The following is a 21451-nucleotide window of genomic DNA, read 5'->3' on the forward strand; positions in this document are numbered from 1 at the left end:
GGGTCTGGGTGGCATCTCAGAGTTGAATGGCACCATGGCAACAGAGGCAGAGAAATCTGAGACATCTGTCTGCAGATACAGCCCAAGCCCTGAAGGACACAGCCAGAAGGATGTGTCCTCCAGTGCAGGATGGCCCCTCCAACTGTTCACAGAGCCTCTTCTATGGGGAGGCGCAGCACCAGGTGCCAGGGCATGGGAGAGGCAATGCGGGCTGGGACGAGGTTGGAGGCTGAGGCAGTGAAGAGAAATAGATCTGAGAGCTGTCCCAAAGGTAACAGCCCAGGTCTCAGCAGCGGGCCACAGAGGGGAGGAAGGGAAAGGCATCAGGGATCCCTCCTGTTGGGCTATGTGGGTGTCAGGCCAATTACCAAGCCAAAAAAAAAAAAAAAAAAAAAAAAGCAACTACCAGGCTCTTAGTAGACCAGCCTCAAGCCACTGCTGAGAGGCTGGCTTGTGAAGGAAAATTACCAGCTTCATATGAACACTGTGAGGTTCCCTTGTGACATCTCCATGGAAGCCCATGAAGACAAAGGACCACCGCCATCTGGAGCCAGAGAAGAAGACACGGCACTGAGCTGTGGGGAACCCCTACACTCTGGGGTTTAACAAAGGTGGCCACTACCGAGCTTACAAGGAGATGGAGATGTGTGGCCAGAGTCGCTAGAGGAAAGCCAAGAGATCTGGTCACAGAAACCCAGTGCTTCAGAAAGCAGAGCTCAGCCTAATGCGCTAGGAAGTCAAGATGAGGACTAACATGTGCACCTTGAATTTGAGAACATGGCGGCGCTGAAGCATCTCAGCGGGAGCCACTTCTGGGACAGGGTGGCCTGGAAGTCCACGCACAGAGGACATACTTGTCCAGGAGGCAGGGAGGGCTTGCTGTGCAGGGAAGGGAGATGGGTGGTGGCCCCTGTCAGCCTCTGCAGGAAGACCTGGGAATGGGCCAAGCCCTCTCTCCTCCCCAGCCTGGGATCCTCAAGCCCAGGAGTGAGGAGCTAAATAGACAGTGGCAGGGACCTCAGGGCTGAGGCTCCAGCTACTTCTTCCTGCGTCAAGCTCGGTTTCTTGTCTGTAAAAAGGAGAGGAATTCTAGGCACAGTGTTGGTATGAGGGTGAAAGGAGAGCACAGAACCTGACCTGCAGAGGTGCACAGCCCTCCCAGGTAGAGCAATGCACAAACGCCTCCCTGCAACCAGCACCACCTGCCAGATGCTTCCCTGCGACCAGCACCATCCGCAATTATTCCTGGGCTCAAATGCCCCAGTGCCAGGCACAGGTGAGAGGGTAAACTTGGATGCAGGACTGAAAAAAAAGGCCAAACTCAGGGGTAACATCCTCACCCAAACTTGAAATCGATTAAAAACTCAGGTGAGTTTGCCAACCCATGGGGGACATAGCTCACAGGCACCTCAAGTCTCACAAGCGTCCCCACAGCTGGCATGAGGGTGCCCAATTCTCCCCAATCTTCTATCGCTGTCCCCACAGGTATTTTTTTGAGACAGGGTCTCACTCTGTCACCCAGCTGAAAGGCAGTGGTGCAATCACAGCTCACTACAGCCTCGATCTCCCAGGCTCAAGTGATCCTCTTGTCTCAGCTTCCTGAGTAGCTGGAACCACAGGCACACACCACCATACCCAGCTAATTTTCTGTATTTTTTGGTAGAGACAGGGTCTCTCCATGTTGCCCAGACTGGTCTCAACTCCTTGGGCTCAAGCAATCTGCCCACCTTAACCGCCCAAAGTGCTGGGATTATGGATATCAGCCACTGCACTGGGCCTGTCACCACAGGTTTTAATAAGGCTGGGAGGAGAGTGGGCAAGGACCCAGCTCAGGCCCCCTGGTTGGATGCCACACCCAGAGTATCCTGCCCAGGTAGCCACAGCAGGGGCTGGACAGAGGAGGCCTGGAGCCCCACGCAGGCTGAACAGAGGTGGCAAGCTGGGCCCTCACATCAGCCTGCAGACCCAGCAGGGTTTATTGTTGCAGTAGAACCAACATATGACAATTAGATTTTGCGTAAATGTCTAGGTTTCCAGCTTCATCTGAAACACTGGGGCAGCCAGCCACGCAGGGCTTGCTGTCCACGGGGCAGCCACAGGCCAGAGCCCAGCAGCACCCACCCCAGGAAGGCGTGAGGGCCATGTGGCTCCAGGCCCTGCCACTCACCAGCATCTCAGGCTCATCCCTCCCCCGCCCCATTCTGTCTGCCTGTACCCTGCAGGCCCCTCCACCCATTTCCCTGCCTGTCCTCCTGCCCCTTATGGCCTGCAAATCCACATACTGGGCCCCAGGCCTCTGAGAGCTCTTGGAAGCCACCTTCCAGGCAGAAGGAGAGGGAAAGAAGCCCTGGGGATGCACGGGCAGGGGGTCCCCTCTTCTGTGGCTAGGGCAAGTCCTGGGGAGCAGGTCCTTCTGGCCACCCCAAGCCTGCCTGGCATCGAGGGGAAGGGTCACCATCCACTCTGCCCCCAAGAGCAGCCCAGCAGGGGAAGGAGGACTCTTCTGAGAAATGAGGCAGAAAGGGAAGTCGGGCCCAGAATTGTGGTCCCAGGAGGGAAAGTGTGCCTTAGAAGAAAGCAGGATGGGGCAGGGTGTGGTGGCTCATACCTGTAATGCCAGTAATTTGGGAGGCCGAGGCGAGTGGATCACCTGAGGTCAGGAGTTCGAGACCAGCCTGACCAACATGGTGAAACCCCATCTCTACTAAAAATACAAAAATTGGCTGGGTATGGTGGCACATGCCTGTAATCCCAGATACTCAGGAGGCTGAGGCAGGAGAATCGCTTGAACTTGGGAGGAAGAGGTTGCAGTGAGCCAAGATCATGCCACTGCACTCCAGCCTAGGTGACAAAGCGAGACTCCAGAAGGGAAAGGAAGGGGAGGGGAGGGGAGGGGAAGGGGTAGGGGAAGGGGAAGGGGAAGGGAGCAGGAGGAGGAGATGAGAGGAAACATGGGAGGTGGAGGGAGGGAAATAGAAGGAGACTAGGAATGAGGAGGAAGGAGACTGGGGATGAGGAGAAAGGAGACGGGGGATGAGGAGGAAGAAGAGGGGAAATAGGGGGAAGAAGAGTGGAGATGAAGAGGCAGGAGGAGGGGATGAGGAGGAAGAAGAGTGAGGATGAGTTAGAAGGAGAGGGGGATGAGGAGGAAAGAGAGGAGGATGAGGAGGAAGGAGGGGGGATGAAGAGGAAAGAGGTAGGATGAGGAGGAAGGAGAGGCAGGATGAGGAGGAAGGAGAGGGAGATGAGGAGGCAGACGATAGGGAATGAGGAGGAAGGAAAGCAAGGATGAGGAGGAAGGAAGGGAGATAAGGAAGAAGGAAAGGGAGATGAGGAGGAAGGAGAGGCAGGATGAGGAGGAAGGAGAGGGAGATGAGGAGGAAGGAGGATGGGGGAAGGGGAGGAAGGAGGAGGATGAGGAGGAAGGAGGGGGCATGAGGAGAAAGGAGGGGGATGAGGAGGAAGGAGAGGGGCGATGAGGAGGAAGGAGAGGGGGGATGAGGAGGAAGGAGAGGGGGGATGTGAAGGAAGGAGGGGGATGAGGAGGAAGGGGAGGGGGATAAGGAGGAAGGGGAGGGGGATGAGGAGGAAGGGGAGGGGATGAAAAGGAAGTAGAAGGGGATGAGGAGGAAGGAGAGGAAGGATGAGGAGGAAGGAGAGGGAGGATGAGGAGGAAGGAGAGGAAGGATGAGGAGGAAGGAGAGGGGGATGGGGAGAAAGGAGAGGGGGATGAGGAGGAAAGAGGGGGATGAGGAGGAAAGAGAGGCAGATGAGGAGAAAGGAGAGGAGGGATGAGGAGGAAGGAGACAGGGGATGAGAAAGAAGGACAGGGGGGATGAGGAGGAAGAAGAGGGGGTATGCAGAGGAAGGAGAGGGGAGATGAGGAGGAAGGAGAAGGAAGATGAGGAGGAAGAAGAGGGAGGATGAGGAGGAAGGAGAGGGGGATGAGGAGGAAGGAGAGGGAGGATGTGGAGGAAGGAGAGGGGGATGAGGAGGAAGGAGGGGGGATGCAGAGGAAGGAGAGGGGGGATGAGGAGGAAGGAGAGGAGGGATGAGGAGGAAGGAGAGGGAAGATGAGGAAGGAGGGGGGATGAGGAGAAAGGAGAGGGAAGATGAGGAGAAAGGACAGTGGGGATGAGGAGGAAGGAGAGGGTCTCTTCCAAGAGCAAGGTCTCCACTTTCCTGGTGCCCCACATGGACTGCCGGCCTCTTGGCTGGAACATGCCTTGCTGCCTTTTTCCTACACACACACATGTTCTGTATGCACACATACCGCCTGCACACACTCTGGGCATGTCATTATACACACCTGTGTCGTCTGCTAACATCAGCTGTCACTCGTCTATGCCAGCAGACATTATTTGTGCACGTGCACGTGCGCACACACACACAGACACACAGGGGACACCCCATCTGCACACACGCTCTCTGTCTGCACACAATAGGCATGCCATCCACACATGGGTATACTGTCCGCATACAAGTGTGTGCACACACATACACATCCTCTCTGCATACATGCTGTGTCCTGAGGTCACACCGCTGGGACCCCAGCACCTGGAAGAAAGGATTAGGGGACATACAGTCATGGGAAAGGGTGGTGCTTGAGGCTAAGACCCAGGGGTGGCCAACCTCTGGGTCCCTCCCCAGGCCCAGAGACAGGGAGACAGGTGTAGGGGAACTATAGCCCCTGCCAGCCCTCCACATGCACTCCAGGTGTGGGGGAACTGTAGCCCCTACCAACACTCCAGGTGTGGGGGAACTGTAGCCCCTACCAACACTCCAGGTGTGGGGGAACTGTAGCCCCTGCCAACCCTCCAGGTGCACTCCAGGTGTGGGGGAACTCTAGCCCCTACCAACACTCCAGGTGTGGGGGAACTCTAGCCCCTACCAACACTCCAGGTGTGAGGGAACTGTAGCCCCTGCCAACCCTCCAGGTGCACTCCAGGTGTGGGGGAACTCTAGCCCCTACCAACCTTTCTGGTGCACTCCAGGTGTGGGGTAACTATAGCCCCTGCTGACCCTCCAGGTGCACTCCAGGTGTGGAGGAACTCTAGCCCCTACCGACTCTCCTGGAGCACTCCAGGTGTAGGGGAACTATAGCCCCTGCCAGCCCTCCAGATGCACTCCAGGTGTGAGGGATCTATGGCCCCTGCCGACCCTCCAGGTGCACTCCAGGTGTGGAGGAACTCTAGCCCCTACCGACCCTCCAGGTGCACTCCAGGTGTGGAGGAACTCTAGCCCCTACCGACCCTCCAGGTGCACTCCAGGTGTGGAGGAACTCTAGCCCCTACCGACCCTCCAGGTGCACTCAAGGTGCACTTGCTGCTCCCTTTCTCACCAGGCCTCCCCCAGCTCTGTCACTCAGCTCAGCCTGGTCACCCTAGTCTCCCTCTGCCCATCCCCCAGCCAAACGGGCTCTGGAAGACATGGTGTAGACTGATGGCACCACTGCAATCACACGGGACTAACCCTTCCACAGCAAAGAAGAGAGAGCTCTGAGCCCAGCAGGGCCTGGTCCTCCATCCAGGTGTGGTCCCCACAACCCACCTCCGTGCACACAGCAGGCACTCCCTAGAGACTTGCTAAGCTGGGTGAAACCTCTAGACACCACCTGTCTAAAGTGGCATGGGACCAGCTCAAAACTTAACAAGAATCTTGGACCCATTATCCCCTCTCACCAGCCCCCAGTCCTGGAAGGAGCTGGACAGCAAGTGGCACTTGCTGGTGAGTACAGACAGGTTTTTTTTTTTTTTGAAATGGAAAAATGACATTTTGCAACATTACTGTGAAAAATTAAGTTAGATCTGAAGTATCAAAGATGTTTTGCAAATAAAACCAGGGCTTTCTGCGGCTGGTGATTGCTGAGTTTAATCCCGCAGGTACCCTGGCCCGGCCAGCAGGTCCCGGGGGAGCCGTCTGTGTCCACCTGAGCCTGCGTTTCTCGGGAAGTGTGGCCTGTCTCCAGAGCCTGGGGAGACAGCAGCCACCTGTACATGAGGCCAGGCAGTCCCAGCTCCCCAGACACGGTGACCTTTTGTCAACTTCGGACAGGAACACAAATCTACCGTCACTCTATATCGGCCTTGATTGGATCAAAATCCCATCGGAAAACAGGGGGAAAGGCAATAAAACCTCCAGAATTAATATTAAACCACTGACATTTCACAAACCGCGCAGCGCTGGCAGCTGCCAGTCTATCCGCAGGAGGGACTCCAAGGGGACAAGTCAGGCATGAAGGTCACAGCAGCGCCAGGGAGCTCCGCCCAGGCCCCACATCAGCACCAAGGGAGAAGGGACCTAGACGGCCACAGCTCCCGCAGGACCACCCTATCTCTCTGGACCCAGTCCGTGCATTTGCCGCATGTGCTCTCCGCAGTGAGGGAATAAACTGACCTCTGAAGCTAAAGATGATGCCAAATCTGGAGCTTGTGACTGTCCTCAAACCCCATGACTGTGCCTACCACAGTCCCACAGTGCAGAGAGGCCACCACCCAGGATGAGACCAGAACAGACCAAGGCTCCTCTGAGAGAACATCCTGGGCCTGAGGACCCACCAGGAGAGGTGAAATGGCCTCAGCTTCCCGAAGCCCAGCACCTACGGACACCTGCCATGTGCCAGGCAAGGTGACTAGGCAGGTACGAGGATGACCGGAGCACAGTTTCTGCCCTGGAAGGGCTCAGAGCAGGCATCTTTATTTCCAGGTAACCCCACCTGGGCAGAAGCTGGGAGTGGGCTGAAATGAGACCCTGCCGGGGCCCAGCCCCCTCCCGGAGCATGCCGCCTCTCACATGGACAGAGGGCCTCCCAGAGTCCATCAACTCTGCCACAGACCTGCATGCACATAGAGCCAGCCCTGTGCTGGCCTTCGAGGGACAGTGCAAGAAGGCGTTAGCTACCTCCAGTACTCAAGGAGACCCAGAAATCCTGCCACCTCCCCCAGGCCCCAAGCCCTCAGCAGACATCGCAACCCAGTACACTCTCCTGCTAAGCCCAGGTGCAGCCTCAGACTTCTGGAGCTGGCCTGAGATGAAAGCAGGTCTGGGGCCTTCCTGAAATAAGAGCCTAAAGCTGGACACGAGGGCAGTGCTTAGTGGTGTAGGGACAAAAACAAGGGCAGTCCAACATGTTAGGAGGAAGCAAGCAGGAGGAAGGCTTCCTGGAAGAGGAGAGACTGCAGCTGGCCAGAGTCGGCCAGGAGAGCTGTGCGCACGGGCAGGCGAGCAGGTGCAGGCTCAAGCCAGGCCGGCAACTGGGGGGTGTGAAGTGGGACACAGTCCACATCACGTGCCCCACCGTGGAGCCCCAGGTGGGGCCCTAGATCTTCAGGGTCCACTCAGCCCAGGACGGTGTCGGTGGGATGGAGGATCTTTCTGCTTCCCTCACCCTTCAGAGCCACCCCTAGGGCACAGAGGCGAGCCACCAAGGGCCAGGAAACTCCTGTGGCCACAGTGTCACCAGCTGGCCCCAGGCCCTATTCTCAGGGATGCTCTGGTCAGAAGCCTCTAGGTGGTGGCCCAGGAAGATGGAGAAGGGATGCCAGAACCTTGGGGCTCTGGATCGGAAGCCACCCTTTAGTGTGACTGGCATTTCCCAAGCCACTCAGGATCCAGAAATTCAGGGGACACAGAAACATGAACGTTGACCTGACTGCATCCCATGACAATTTGCAAAGCTACTTCCTGGGCATCAGCTGGTGGACCTCACAGCAGCCCTGGGAGCAGGGAAGGAACCCAGTGCCCTCTGGGCAGAGGGGCCGAGGCTCGGTGTGCTGGAGAGACTTAGCACAGATCTGACAGTGGCAGTGTCTGCATCCAGGCTTCGACCTCCCCGTCGAATTTCGACCTCCCTGCCTCCATTTCACCGTGCCCCCAGCCCTGAGCTCGCACTGCTTCCCTGACGACATCAGGCCAACCCTGCGGGAGGCTGGTCAGACACGGGACCAAAGCTAGCAGGACTGGGCACTGGGAGGCCGCCACAGATGCCCCAGGCCCCCATAGCATCTCCACTGGAACCATTAAACAGTATCCTGCCAGGGGGAGCCCTCTCCTTGGGTCTGGAGAGCTCAAGGGAGCCAGAGCCCTGACCCTCCAGCTGACCCTTGGTCATGACGCGCCAGCTCCATGATTTCTAATCACCAGCCTTGCCATTAAGGTGAAGGAAGCACATGGGGAAATAACAGTTTATTTCCAACAGATCGATCTGCTGATATCCGTCTGGCCCCAGCCTCTTAATTCTCCATAATGTCAAAGCAATTTTTGGTTAAGTATACAGTCTGTCCTCTACTAAATTAAACTAATAGATCTAGTGGGAAATAAAACCCCAAGTGTATTGAGAATATTAAAAATAAAATATAAACTCTCCATGGGTCTATAAGATTTATCTTGGCAAACGATTAAATCACACACACACACACACAGAGGCTGTAATAAAATCAACTTGGGGGTGCTCAGCTCCACCGGTCACCTCCAAGTTCTGGCCACTCCTCTCCCCTTAGTCACACCACTCCTGCCAAGCACCTGGGTTCAAGAGTGGCTGGGCAACGCCCTCAAATATCCCATGCTGCATCATCACAACACCAAAGCTAGCAAGGCGTGTGCATCAACATGCAGACTGTTGCTGTTAGCGCCACACCCCAGGTGCTGAATGACCGGCTCTCAAAACCAATCCTCCCATTCACCCACTGCAGGCAGCAACGCCAGTATACCCGTTTTACAGATGAGAAAAACGAGGCTCTGAAAGGCCAAGGCAAGGCCAGGATCTGAGCCAACGTCCATCAGACTCCACAGCCCTGGACCCCGCTCTGCTTCGTTCTGCTTTGCTTTGTTTTGCTTTTTACTTAATTGTCCATTTGGCTATACATGGCTCAGGCCATGAGGCAGGATCTTGCTTTGTTAACACTCATCAAAGACAGCGTCTGGGCTTTCTCTATGGGACCTAGAGGCTGGCACCCCAGGGAGAGCAGAGGAACCAGGAAGGGTGGGGCGAGGCAGGCTAGCCCCAGGACTTGGGCACAGGAGCCCGCTCTGAAACCTTCCCACCTTCACTGCGCCAGATGCACTGCTGTTTGCTGGGGCCAGCTCTGCAGGCAAAGGGGGTGGCCAGCAGAGGAAGGTGGGAGGTGAGGACACGTCGAATGGTCTCTCCTCAGAGCCAGGACCCAGTAAGGAGGGGTCCATGGCAATCACCTGGCTTCTGCACTCAGCTCCCAGTCACCACCCCTCTAGGGGATGGCAGTTTCCCATCTCCCACCGCCCCTCTACGCTGCCATCGGGGTCAGAACTCCTCCTTGTCACCAAGCCCAAAGTCTTACCCTGTCCTGTCCCCCAACACCACTGCTGCTGATCCTGTTATCTTGGAGTTTTCTCTTTGTCTCAGCGAAGTTCCCAAATCTCCTGCCTCCACCCCCTTGCATGGCAGCTACTTGTCTGGGATGCCGATGCACCTCAACCCCATCCCACCTATCTCTGCCAGATTCTACTCTGCACTTAGGCGGAGCTCAGGAAGCCTCCCCAGGCAGGACTCACCGCTCACCTCTTCAGGGGGGACCCCTGCCAGGGCTGGGATTACTATGTGCTTAGCTTGATTCCCCATGAGGCTCTGAGCCTCATAGCCAGGGCCACGTCTTGTTTAGCTCTGAGCCCCACTCTTCTGGGCACAGGAATCTTTGATGTGGCTGCAAAGCCCAAGCGCCCCTTGCCCTGCCTTCCTTCTATCCCACCGAGCCCCCTTCACTTACATGCCATGCTCTACCCCCAAGTCCCCTCTCGCGGGCTTGGTGCTCGTGTGTCCTCTGCCAGAAGCATTCTTCCTTCCCCACGTCTGCTTGGCTGACGTCCCCAGACCTTCCCCCACCACCAAAATTCCTGCTACCTGCGGGTGTGCGCCGCACATTACCCAGCACTGGGTAAAATATCAGACTTAGTTTTTGTTTCTTCTCTGGGGGTCTGTCTGCACCCGCTCCCGGCTACAAATGCAAATTCCCTGCAGGCAGGAAGCCTGTCTGTCTTGCTTATGGCAGCATCCCCTGCACCGGCATATCGTGGGACAAGCGCTAGATAAATGATCAGCCTTCAGGACACATTGGCCAGAAAAATGTCTGGGGTGAAACAGGCCCTGCCTGGTGTTTCTCCCGTTGTGTTTCCCTTCTCTAGACCATCCCCAAACCCAACTGATCCTGCCTGTGACAAGGAAGCAAACAGCCCAAGGCTCTGAAGATGCAGTGTGATGGCACTGACGCAGTGATGTCAGGCCAGACCCTGGGGCCTGGCAGCTGTGTGTCCTGTTGCTGCTGCTGGCCAACCCCTGGCTGACCACGAGCAGGCTTGCTTTGCCGAGAGCAAGCGCACATGGGAAAGGGCAGGCTGCCTCCCTGATGGCCCTGGTGACAGCAGGGGGCCCTCTCTTGTCTCCATGCAATGCAGGGGCTGGCACCTGCTACCCTCCTCCTGGAATTCAGCACTCCAAGTTGGTGAGGACGTGGGGCAGGTAAGGGCCACGGGAACCCAAAATGTGAGCCATTTCACTTGCCCCTCCTTCCGTCTTAGGGGCATCAATCACTGCTTCCCTCTCCAGGAGTCCCTGTCAGGGTGCAAGCAGGGCCAGGCCTCCACCCCTCGATGACCTGATGTGTACCCTTGGAGAGGTGTCTTCCTGGGACCAGACTTCAGGCTTTATCCCTGACACTGGTGGCGTGTGAATGACTAAAACGGCCAAAAATAAAAGCCCCCATAAATCTGCTATTTTCCTATAAGCTGTCGGGTACACAGAGTGTGCTGGGATTATTGATAGAAAAGTTTATGGATGGGCTGCATCTTAAAATCAAAATACATTACCCAAAATCAATGTTGCCGTATATGGTACAGGGGAGGACAGGAAAGGTCAGTCGAGACAAGAATACTGAAACCCCAACTCCAAGAGGACCTGAGCATTAAAATAAATAAGTGTTGAAAGTGAGTTCCAGGAAAAAACGCTCACTTAGGGCTGTAATTTAAGGGTGCTTTCACAAGAGGCTGGGCAGTCTTTTTAAATAGCGTTTTTTAAAGTGCCTCTGAGAGTCCAGTGAATCCATCCACAAAATGGTATTGACAAGCACCCCAGCTCGCAGCCCTATAATAACAGCTCATAATAGGTAATGAGTGAGAGCTCCGAGGCTGGGCACACAGTCGCCAGGCCCTGGCAGAAGCAAGCCCCCCCCCCGGCCACAGCCAACTGGGCAGGGCAGCCAACCCGTGGCCCCATCAACCACATTACAAGAGGATCCGCCTCCAGGTCCCTGTGCACAACGACTCCACAGGCATTTTATAGCTGTGGGTGGAGGGAGGGGAGAACCGTGTTAGTTCCCATTGATGACTAATCAGGACTAGAAACAAAATGATCATGAAACGCTCTCAAGTCCGTCGCTTCACATAACCACGATTCACTGCACACAGATCATCTTTTTTAGGAGCCCGAGAGATAACACAGTAGGTAGAGCTGAATGGCTGTGTCCCCAGAGCTTAGTGTCCCTTTGGGAGAAGTGACCCGCATGCTCCATCCCAGCCACCTTCTCTAGAGTCTCCAGCTGACAGACCACATCCCACCAGGACATAGTAAGAAGGAACTGGCTCGCCTGCCAGGAGCGGGAAGCCAGGCTTGGCAGAGACTGGCAGGGAAGAAACCCAGTGCCTTCTGAATGGCAGGAGCTGCAGTCTGGTCTTAGCTCACTAATCCTCCAACTAGCCAAAGGGCTAAGTCGAAGAGACAAAAGTCCCTGCCCTGCCCATGGAAACCCCACAGCAAAGGGGAGGCAAAGTCCCCTTCCCCAATGCTCCTAGCAGGGTGTCCAGTCCGAACATTTACTAGGCTCTAACTACGGGTCAGGCCCAGCTGGCAGTTAAAGACACAGAGAAAGCCAGTGTGGTGGCTCACTCCTATAATCCTAGGGCTTTGGGAGGCAGAGGCAGGAGGACTGTTTGAGGCCAGGAGTTGGAGACCAGCCTGCATACACACAGCAAGACCCCATCTCTACAAAAAAGATTAAAAATAAAAAATTAGCTGGGTGTGGTGGTGCGTGCCTGTAGTCCTAGCTACTTAGAAGGCTGAGACAGGAAGACGGCTTGAGCCCAGGGGTTCAAGACCAACCTGGGCAACATAGCAAGACCTCACCTCTACAAAAAGTTTAAACATAAAATTAGCCAAGTGTGGTGGTGCATGCCTGTAGTCCTAGCTACTTGGAAGCCTGAGGCAGAAGGATTGCTTGAGCCCAGGGGTTCGAGACCAGTCCGGGCAACATAGCAACATCCCATCTTCACAAAAAAAATACACAAATTAGCAAGGCATGGTGGGCTAATCCTCCTGGTGTCAGCATGATTACTCTGGAGACTGAGGTGCTTGAGCTCAGGATGTTGAGGTTCAGTGAGCTAAGATCGTGCCACTGCACTCCAGTCTGGACAACAGAACAAGACCCTGTGGGGGAAAAAAAAAACAGCGAAGGTGGGTCAGCTGCTATCATCATAGTCTATAAGGCAAGGCAAAAAACAAATAGACGAAGCTGAACAGATAGGAAAGAGACTACAAGTGTAGCTCAGGCTGCTCCTTGCCCCCATCAGCCAAGGGCAGGGCCTTGCTCTTCACACCAACTCAAGGCATCAGGACACAGTCTTACCTGGAGCAGGGAAGAGCTTAGTGTTTTGGTTACTATCCAGGACCCCAGAGTAAGACAGACTTTGGGTTGATGCGTCACTCAGCCACTTACTCACTATGTGACCTTGGGCAAGTTCCGTAAACTTCTGAGCTTCATCCATAAAATGGGGTGAAATCACAATGTCTACCCCTGGAGTTGTAATTGAGATAAAATGAGCTCATTCATTCATTCCATAAGCATTTACTGAGCTCCTACTCTGTGCCAGACTCTGTTCTAGGTGCTAGAGATACATCAGTGAACAAGGCTGGCAGAGTCTTAGAGACCTTCAACAAGGAACTCAATAAATAAGGATGTGGTCCCATGTGTTGAAAGATGGCTGGTGAAATGGAAAAAATAAAGGAAGCAGAGTGAGGGCCTGGGAGTGCTGGGTGGTGGGAGGAGAGGCAGTGTAGACTGCAGTGTAAAACGTGGTGGTCCAGGCGGGCTTCATGGAGAAGGTGACTGCTTGACAAAAACCAGAGCACAACGGAGTTAGCCAAGCAGGTATCTGTGGGAGAAGCATGTCAGCCAGATGGCACGGTTGGTGCAAGGGCCCTGGGGTAGAAGCATGCCCAGCGTGCCGCATTGTAGGAAGGAGAACAGTGTGGCTAGGGGAGTGTGAGCTACGGAGAAGACAGAAAAGATGAGGAGATGAAGGAAGGGGGTGAGCAGGAAGCAGAAAGGCAGATGGTTTGACCTTGGTAGCCACTGCAAGGCCACTGGTGTTTATGCCAAGTGAAATGGGAGCCACTGCGGCGTTTCAGCAGTGGAAGAGAGATCTGATTTCTCTGTGAGAAGGATCTCTTTGTCATGTTGAGAACTGATGCCTGGAAAGTGTCTAGTAGTACATGGAAAGCATGTGAAAACGTGTATCTGTCGCTCTTAGAGCAATACCAACTCATGCAGTGGGCAAGAAACACCCAACCCCCCATGGTGGTACAGGGATAAATTACTTCCAGATAATTCCCTCTAGCTACAGGGATTCTTCCACGGGCATCGCTGATCTCTAGCATTAGCCTCTGCTTGGATCTGGCATCAGGAAAGGAGACTGCTGCCTCTCCAGGTGGGCCACTGCCAGTGGGCTAGCTTTTCTTCAGAACCCTGCTTGGAATCAGTCCCCAAGTGAGCCTGCTTTCCTGGAACCCCACCATGGTCCTGAATCTGCATAGCGCGGTGCAAGTCTGCCCTCTCCCTTCAGAAGCTGAGGACAGCAGTGGGGCCTGGCAGGGTCTTACATTTGGGGGTCCAAAGTGGTTTCTAAGGGCACATGGGATTTCCTAGGAAAAGCTCCTGCCATGACAGAAGGAGCTGGCAACTGACTCTGTGGAGCCCCTAGAGAGGAACTTGAGGGAAAGGAGGGAAGTCCTACAGGACCCCCTTTTTCCCTCTGCCCCCAGCAGAAGACCTTAGAAAACAAGGGCTTGATAGATGAGCCACCGTGAGCCAGCGGGTGGGAGTGACTCCTGGGCCATAGACAGGAAACTGAAAGGCAGGCACTGGAGGCATGAAGGGCTGGCCCCGGGGCACCCGCTAGCGAGGACAGCCTTGGAGGGGGCCAGCAGCTCCTCCCCTCTGAGCTCTGCTGTGCTGGCCGCCTGCACCAGTGTGGCTGCTGGAAAGTGTTTTCCCTCTGGGTTTCCTTCTCCTTGGCTCCCGGGGAATCCTCTGGCGGTGCCTCCGGGAGGCTGGTAGCCGGGAAATCAGGCACGTGAATCCACCGGACTGCCCCACCCCAACCTGAAGTCAGAGCTAAGGCATAGGGGCCGGGGTAGGGGCAGAAGTGCCGAAATGCACTAGCTGGGGACTCCCGGGGGAAGGAGAGAGGAGAGACCCGAGGCAAGCCTTAGGACTCGCCTCTATGACTATGACTACGCGCTGCGTCCGAACCACATGTCCACCCCGCGTTTCCCTTCGGGGACCAGACCACGCTCCCTCAGATGGCTGCGGAGGGGGCAGGCTCCGGGTGAAGGCTGGGGGAGGTACCGGGATGCCGGGTGCGCCAGAGCAGGCGGGGGATGGGTTCCGGTCTCCTGGCGCCTCGGTATCTCGCTTTGCACCGGGTAAAGAAGGGGCCACGACCGGCGAAGAGCGGGTGGAGACGCAGGCAACCGCGATCCAGGGGCAGGAACCCCGCCCCCGCCCGGAAACCTCCCGGGCCCTGAGTCGTGCCCGGCTCTCCCCACCCCACCCCCGCCGCCCCTGCCGTCACTCACGGCCACTGCCGGCTAGCTCGCGGGTGCGCTCTCCGCGCCACAGGCACCTGCTCGCTGGGCGCTGGGCGCTCACTTCTCCCTCGCGCACTGCAGACTCCCGGCGCTGCCGCCGCCACCCAGCCTAGTCTCAGGCTGGGCACAGCGTTCCGCCCTTCTCGCGGCCCCGGGCGCCCACCCACCCGCCATGGCCCAGGCCTGGGCCAAACAGCGGGGCAGCTGGTTGCCCAAACTGGGGTAAGGAGTTGAGGGCTGGGAGCTGCGGAGAGAACCGCGGGACACACGGGGAGCAGGGATGAGCGGCCGTCTCGGGCGGTGGAGACTGGGAAGAAGCCAGGGAGAGTTTAGGTGGGAGGACTCCCAACCCAAGCGGGTGCGGGGTGGGGCTGTACTTCAACCAGAAAGACGGTGGTCCCTCCGAGCGACCCCCGAGGAGAGAGGGTGCACGCTCTGGGGCGGGGGCGGGGCGGGCTGTGGCAGGAGAGGGGAGGGTGGGGGCGATGCAGCGGCGGAGGAGGCTTGGCGCCTAGCCACTGACCGCCCCCTCCCTTCCCCTCCCCTCCCCCTCCCCTCCCCCTCTCCCCGCCTCTCTCCGGCTCCGGGTCTGCCACGCCGGACCCGCTCTCCCCGCGCTGCGCTGGGTCGGACGCCAGGTCTGCGCGCCGCGGCTGAGCGCCCACTCGCCCTGCGGAAAGAGCCGCGGAGAAACCGGCGGGGGCGGCGGCGGGAGCCGAAGGAGGTGGCAGTCGGGAGCAGAACCAGAAGGAGACAGGGAGGCAGAAGCTCGCGGTTCCGTGGCGCGCACTCCCTCGGCCAGGGATGGGTCCCGGCGCGGCCCAGCCCCTGCCCGGCCCGCGGGGCAGAGACTGAACCGCGGATCCCCACCGTCCTGTGGACGACCGGACAGAGAGAGGCACTGACCGATCACCAGCAGCCTCCCGGTGGGACCGCGTCTCCCGCACACCCCGCGCAGCGCCCCCCGCCGGAGCCGCGCCGGGCAAGCCGGCGAGGGAGCGGGGCTGATTGGCGGCCGCCGGCGGCCAGGGGAGGGGGCGCCGCGCGGGGCCATGGCAGGCTCGGAGGCGTCCTAGCCCGAGCCGGAGCCGATCCGAGCCCACGCGGCCGCCGCCTCTACGCTCCCGGGCCCCCGCCGCCAACGCGTCCCCCGCGGGAGATGGAACAGCGGAACCGGCTCGGTGCCCTCGGATACCTGCCGCCTCTGCTGCTGCATGCCCTGCTGCTCTTCGTGGCCGACGGTGAGCGCGGGAACTTTGCTGCCGCGGTGGGCTCGGGGGGTCTTTGCTGGGGCCGCCACGGAGAATAAGGAGAAAGAGAACGAACGGGGAAGCTTCGCGGTCTCCAGCAATCCCGCTGTGCAGCCCGGGCCCGGAGGGGTAGGGGGAGGCGAGCAGCGAAGGGTCGCCGCAGCAGCAGCGCCGCGCCTGAGTCGTTCCTAGTCCCGCCGGGTCCCCGGCTGCGGAAAGGAGGCCTGCGGGGTGCGGGAGTTGGCGCGCCCCAGTCAGGCTCTGGCGGTGCGGCCAGGCGCGGGGGAAAAGCACGAGCCGCCCCTGCCGCCCCGCCCCATCCGGAGGGAAGCAGCAGGCAGCCGGTGACCAGTCCCTGCCACGGCCCTGCAGCCTCTTCCCCGAACTTTGCTAGCCTCTCCGGCCGTGTGCCACGGAGCAGCTGCGGGGTGGGGGGCACAAGGCCAGCGAGCCAGAGACCGACCGCCTCGCTTTGGGTTGCCCCAGGCCCCCGCCCTACAGCTGGTCACGCCTCTCTCTCTCTCCCCACCCCCAGCTACATTCACAGAAGTCCCCAAAGATGTGACAGTACGGGAGGGAGACGACATCGAAATGCCCTGCGCATTCCGGGCCAGCGGAGCCACCTCGTATTCGCTGGAGATTCAGTGGTGGTACCTCAAGGAGCCACCCCGGGAGCTGCTGCACGAGCTGGCGCTCAGCGTGCCAGGCGCCCGGAGCAAGGTAACCCGCCGCCCACGCGGTACCGGCGCGCGCCCGGCTCGCGCCCGGGGCGGCGAGGGCTAACCCGGGGAGGGAAGCAGCCGGCTTCGCTAGCGCAGGGCGCCGCCCTGTGGCGCAGCCCATCTTCCACCTTCGCATCCCAAAGCATCTTCAAAGTCAGCAGTGGTTACCCCGAAACCTGTCAATTATTTTGACAGCATCGCTGTTCCCGCCACCTCCCGGAACTCCATTCACGCCCAGCCCCTAAAACGCCACATCTCAGCCAGGTCGCTTGCTCGTGCTTGCTGACTGCAGCCCTCTGATGGCTGGTGGGTGGTGAAGGAAGCCCCCTTGGTCCCATCAGGCTCTCCCTTCCCTCTGCCACTTTGAGGACCCCAGGGCTCCCCGCGGCTGCGTTCCTGAGACCAGCAGAAAACCGAGTACCGGGAAGCCGGCAGGACTTCCAGCCCTCAGGGGAACCGAGGGGCGACTTCCCTGTAGCCGAAAACAGGCCCAAGCTGCCTGTCTGCCTCAAAATCCACACTCTCTTACACACTCTAGTGTGCACGCGTGCACACATACACCTACATTATCCCAGGGTCCCACCCAGAGTTACTGCCACTGAGCCTCCCGCTGGGTACCATACAGACACAGGCCCCTCCCTCCAGTTATTCACGACTCCCAATGAGCTGGGGGAGGATTTTGAGCCACGGGGCAGGGCCTAAGGATGCCCAGAGGGAAGAAGAGGGGCTTTCCTTCCCACCCTGGTGTCCATCCAGTCTCCCCAGTTCAGCCAGCAGGTGTACACCAGGGCAGCCACCCGTTGGTCAGGCACCATGCTAGCTCCAAAGCCCGCTTCCTCCTGGGAAACTCCTGGAAAGCCGGACGTCCTTTGTGCCCTCAACCCCCACCGCCCGGGCGGTTTCGGTCCTAGCCTGCCGGAGGAGGGTGCCCTTGCCTAAAGGCGGATCCAAGCTCCCCCAGCCAGAAGGCCGCGAGCCTCACGTCTCTCTCTCTCTCCCTCTTTGCATTTTAGGTAACAAATAAGGATGCAACTAAAATCAGCGTAAGTGTGGAGCCCAGCGCGGGCCGCGGGAGACCCCTTCTGGCCGCCTCGCATCCCGCAGCTCCCTCCCCTTAGCAAGCCGCGGCGGCCGCGCATGTGGGGCCGCGCAAGTAGGCCGCGATCGCAGCCTTGCATTGGTGGCTGCTTGGCTTGTCCGGGCGCCATCTGTCGCCGGTTGCAGGGTCGGGTTCTCTTTTGTGTAAATCAAGGGTCCAAGGCTTGAGTCCCCTAATTCGGCTTGGCGCTCACCTGTAAAACTCCCCTTGGTCAGGACCGCGCGCTTAGGCCCTCTCGCGCCTGCTCGCCTCCGCTCTGCGGGCATTCCTCCCAGCACCGGGAGCGCGCGGCTGCTCGCCCTCCCCGCGACCGTGGCGCCAGCTTCCCGCCCCCTCCGCCCCGCCCTGAGCATCCGCTCTGCGCCCTCCGCCGCAACCCTTTATCTTCCGCCTGGATTGCGGGTTTGGGTGCGGGGTGTTGCAGGCTTGCGGGGGACAAGGTAGGGGGTGGTCGTGCCAGGCTGCGAGGGGCCCGGGTCATGGGCTTGGTAACTCTGGGAGGAGATGCGCCCAAGCTTCCCAGCTGGAGCGTAGAAGGGCCTGGAGATGACGAAGCCTTCTCGTGGGCTCGGTTCAGAGGTGAGGGCTCCCTGGGTGTTTGGTGAGAGTCATAGAGCAGTTCCTTCCCGAAGTCCCCACCGGGGCGCAGGGGAGGAGCACTTCGCTGGGGCGCTTCTGGAGATCCCGCGGAAAGGCGGGTTGGTAGCAGGTGGCCAGGGAGCCGGGCAGCAGCCACAGCGTTGCTTGCCTCCTTGGGAGAGGAGTGTTCGCTGTGAAGGGCGGGGTCCGGTGACAGGGTGGCTTTCCTTAGGACGCGATTCAGGCAGGCCTTCCTGGCGCCGGGAGGTGTGGAGGGCCGGCTGGGGCGGGACTGTGGGTGGGCGCGCGTCGCGGCGGGAAAGACGTGGGGCAGTCCAGCCTGGGGTTTCTGCGCACTCCAGAACTGGGAGTCCAGCCTGGAGTTTCCTGAAGGTGCAGGAGGGAGGAAGGAGAGGTGGGCTCTGCCCTTCTGAAGGGCCAGCTACGGGAAGACAAGCAGGGTTGGTTTGTGTGGGCGGGGCAGAGGCAAGGTGGGCGTTTGGTTAACATGATGGGGGAGTGGGGACACAGTCCAAAGAGCTGGCTGCCCGGCGCCCACGCAGAGTTGGAAGCCCTATGCCACGGGGTAGACGCGGGTGAAAGGGAAGCCAGATCGTGATGGTGGGCAAACCGGGATCCGGAAAGTGTTGGGGTGCGCGCACAAGGGGGCGCGACGGCCAGGGCGGCCAGAAGAGCAGGTTTGGGAGCTGTCCAGCCCGGCCTCTAACCCTGCTCTCTTGCAGACCGTGCGCGTCCAGGGCAATGACATCTCACACCGGCTTCGGTTGTCGGCCGTGCGACTGCAAGACGAGGGCGTGTACGAATGCCGCGTGTCGGACTACAGCGACGACGACACGCAGGAGCACAAGGCCCAGGCGCTGCTGCGCGTGCTCTCGCGCTTCGCGCCGCCCAACATGCAGGCCGCCGAGGCTGTGTCCCACATCCAGAGCAGCGGCCCGCGTCGCCACGGCCCCGCCAGCGCCGCCAACGCCAACAACGCGGGCCCCGCGGGCCGCACCACCTCCGAGCCCGTCCGCGGCGACAAGAGCCCGCCGCCCGGGAGCCCTCCAGCCGCCATCGATCCCGCAGTCCCCGAGGCCGCGGCAGCCTCCGCGGCCCACACGGCCACCACCACCGTCGCGGCAGCTGCTGCTGCTTCGTCAGCGTCGCCGCCATCGGGACAGGCGGTCCTGCTGCGCCAGAGGCACGGCTCGGGTAAGGGCGCGCGGAGAGGGGGCGCACGCGCGGTGATGGCGTAGGGCTGGGGCTGCGCGGGGACGACCAGAGGAACTCCGGACCCAGGACCCGCCCCCTTGGCTCATTTGTATATGGATACTTCTTCCTAGTTAGATCGGGAGCGCCCTCCCCTAGGGACTTCTTCCCGCCGTTTCTCTTGTCTTTACTCCTGGCCTCTGGAAGCATTTATGATGTGCATTTATGAACGGGGGAGGGGGCTGCCCTGCCAGCGACCTCAGGGTACACTGGAGGCTGTAGTGTGGGGAGGCGACCTCTTTTTGGGTTTGGAGACTGGACACTGAGGGCTGTGCTCCGATGGTGTCAAGGGTCCAGCACTCTGCCAGCACCGATGGTGGAAATAAGCTATCCCTAGGTGGGGGCACTGGCACCTGCTGGAGAGCGGGAGGCGGTTAAAACTTGGGTTGTGTTGGTTTCTATTCTGTGTGCTCCACTGAACAGACTTTGTCCAAGGGCGTGGAGGGGCCTGGCTGTGTAACTTACGCTCTCTTTGGCTAAATGCAGGATGGCCCTAGGCACCAGCTCTGCACTTTACCGTAAACCGCAGCTCCCCTCCCTTTGGCTTTGGGGTGGGGACAGTAAGGACTGAGCCCTAAGCCACTGTTAGGAAGGCACCCAGAGGGGAAGGCTTGCTTTCTTAGGGAGCTGAGAGGCTGGAAGAGGGGACTGGGGATGGGGGTGGGATGTGGGAAGGCAGGAGGAGGAGAAAGTGATGGCTTGACTACCCCCTGGTAGGCAGCTCTGGAGCGGTAGGAGCCATTGGCAGAGGCGGGGGTGGGGGTGGTGGGGGGTGGTTATGGAGGGTAGAAAGGCTTGTCCAGTGTGCCCCTCCTCCCAAGGCATCCCCCACTCTCTCTCCCTGCTCCAAGCTGGGCCTCAGAGCCCACCCCAGTGCCTGACTGTGAGCAGGTTGCTCCCTCCCTCAGCCCCTCTCCTCAGTCTTGTTTGATGCAGAGTCCCACAGGAAGCATCTCTCCTGGCCACACAGCCCTGGGAGCCTGACTTTGGGGACAGGTGCATGTGAAACCTGCCAGATGTGATGGAACACATTGTCACAATCCTCAAAGGGTGGTCTACCTGCAGTCTCCTGGACTACCTGCAGAATCCGCAGGGGCGAGTCTTCATGTCCTTCATGTCACCATCTCATCCTGCCTCCCTAGCTAACTCTCAAGCCCTCCGACAGTTGAGCCTGCAGTCTGCCTGGCACATCAGTTCAGTTCTGTTTCTCATTCAGCTCTACCTACTGTGGCAGCCTCCTCAGTGCGTCTCAGGCTATTGGCTTGATCCAAAGGCCTCATCCCTCTTGGATGCTACACAGGGCCCCACAAGACTGTCCCTCAGCCTATTGGGGAAGTAGGGACCTGCAGAGGGCCTCCACAGCCCAGCTGGGAACTTTCCACCCTCTGCACTAAGATATCACTGATGCTGTAACAAATAAACCCCAAAAGGCCAGTGGCTTGACACAATTCAAATGTAATATTCCTCATTCATATCATGTGCTGCCCTGGAGTGTCCCGGGGCATGTGGTGGCTCTGTTCCATGCAGTCATTCAAGGACCCAGGCTGAGACTACCAGCCTCAGCAAGAGGCTTCCAAAGTCACTCTGGGTATGACATAGAGCCAGCAGACCAGGGAGGAGAGACAGAAGCAGCGCGTGT

General features: G+C 58.8%; 1 protein-coding gene and 1 long non-coding RNA gene across 5 annotated transcripts in view; one reads left to right on the forward strand and one right to left on the reverse strand.

Annotated features, from left to right (window-relative positions):
- The window catches only part of LOC123570190 (uncharacterized), a 259123-nt gene extending 240842 nt beyond the window's left edge, over positions 1–18281 (reverse strand). For both annotated transcript variants that reach the window (XR_012427424.1, XR_012427425.1), the window contains exon 1: positions 18155–18281. This is a non-coding gene — a long non-coding RNA (uncharacterized lncRNA). The remainder of the gene's footprint in view (positions 1–18154) is intronic.
- The window catches only part of VSTM2B (V-set and transmembrane domain containing 2B), a 38987-nt gene continuing 32408 nt past the window's right edge, over positions 14873–21451 (forward strand). The window contains exons 1-5 of one of the 3 annotated variants that reach the window (XM_045378611.3): positions 14873–15112; positions 15529–16131; positions 16676–16860; positions 17876–17905; positions 19284–19755. In XM_045378611.3, coding sequence (XP_045234546.2) covers positions 16050–16131; positions 16676–16860; positions 17876–17905; positions 19284–19755 — 769 coding nt within the window. In that variant the 5' untranslated portion in view covers positions 14873–15112; positions 15529–16049. Of the gene's footprint in view, positions 15113–15528; positions 16132–16675; positions 16861–17875; positions 17906–18308; positions 18541–19283; positions 19756–21451 lie in introns of those variants that run through there. The other 2 variants (XM_045378612.3, XM_045378616.3) reach the window with 2 other exon arrangements.

The sequence above is a fragment of the Macaca fascicularis genome, chromosome 19 (genome assembly GCF_037993035.2).
Source record: "Macaca fascicularis isolate 582-1 chromosome 19, T2T-MFA8v1.1".
Lineage (NCBI taxonomy): Eukaryota > Metazoa > Chordata > Mammalia > Primates > Cercopithecidae > Macaca > Macaca fascicularis.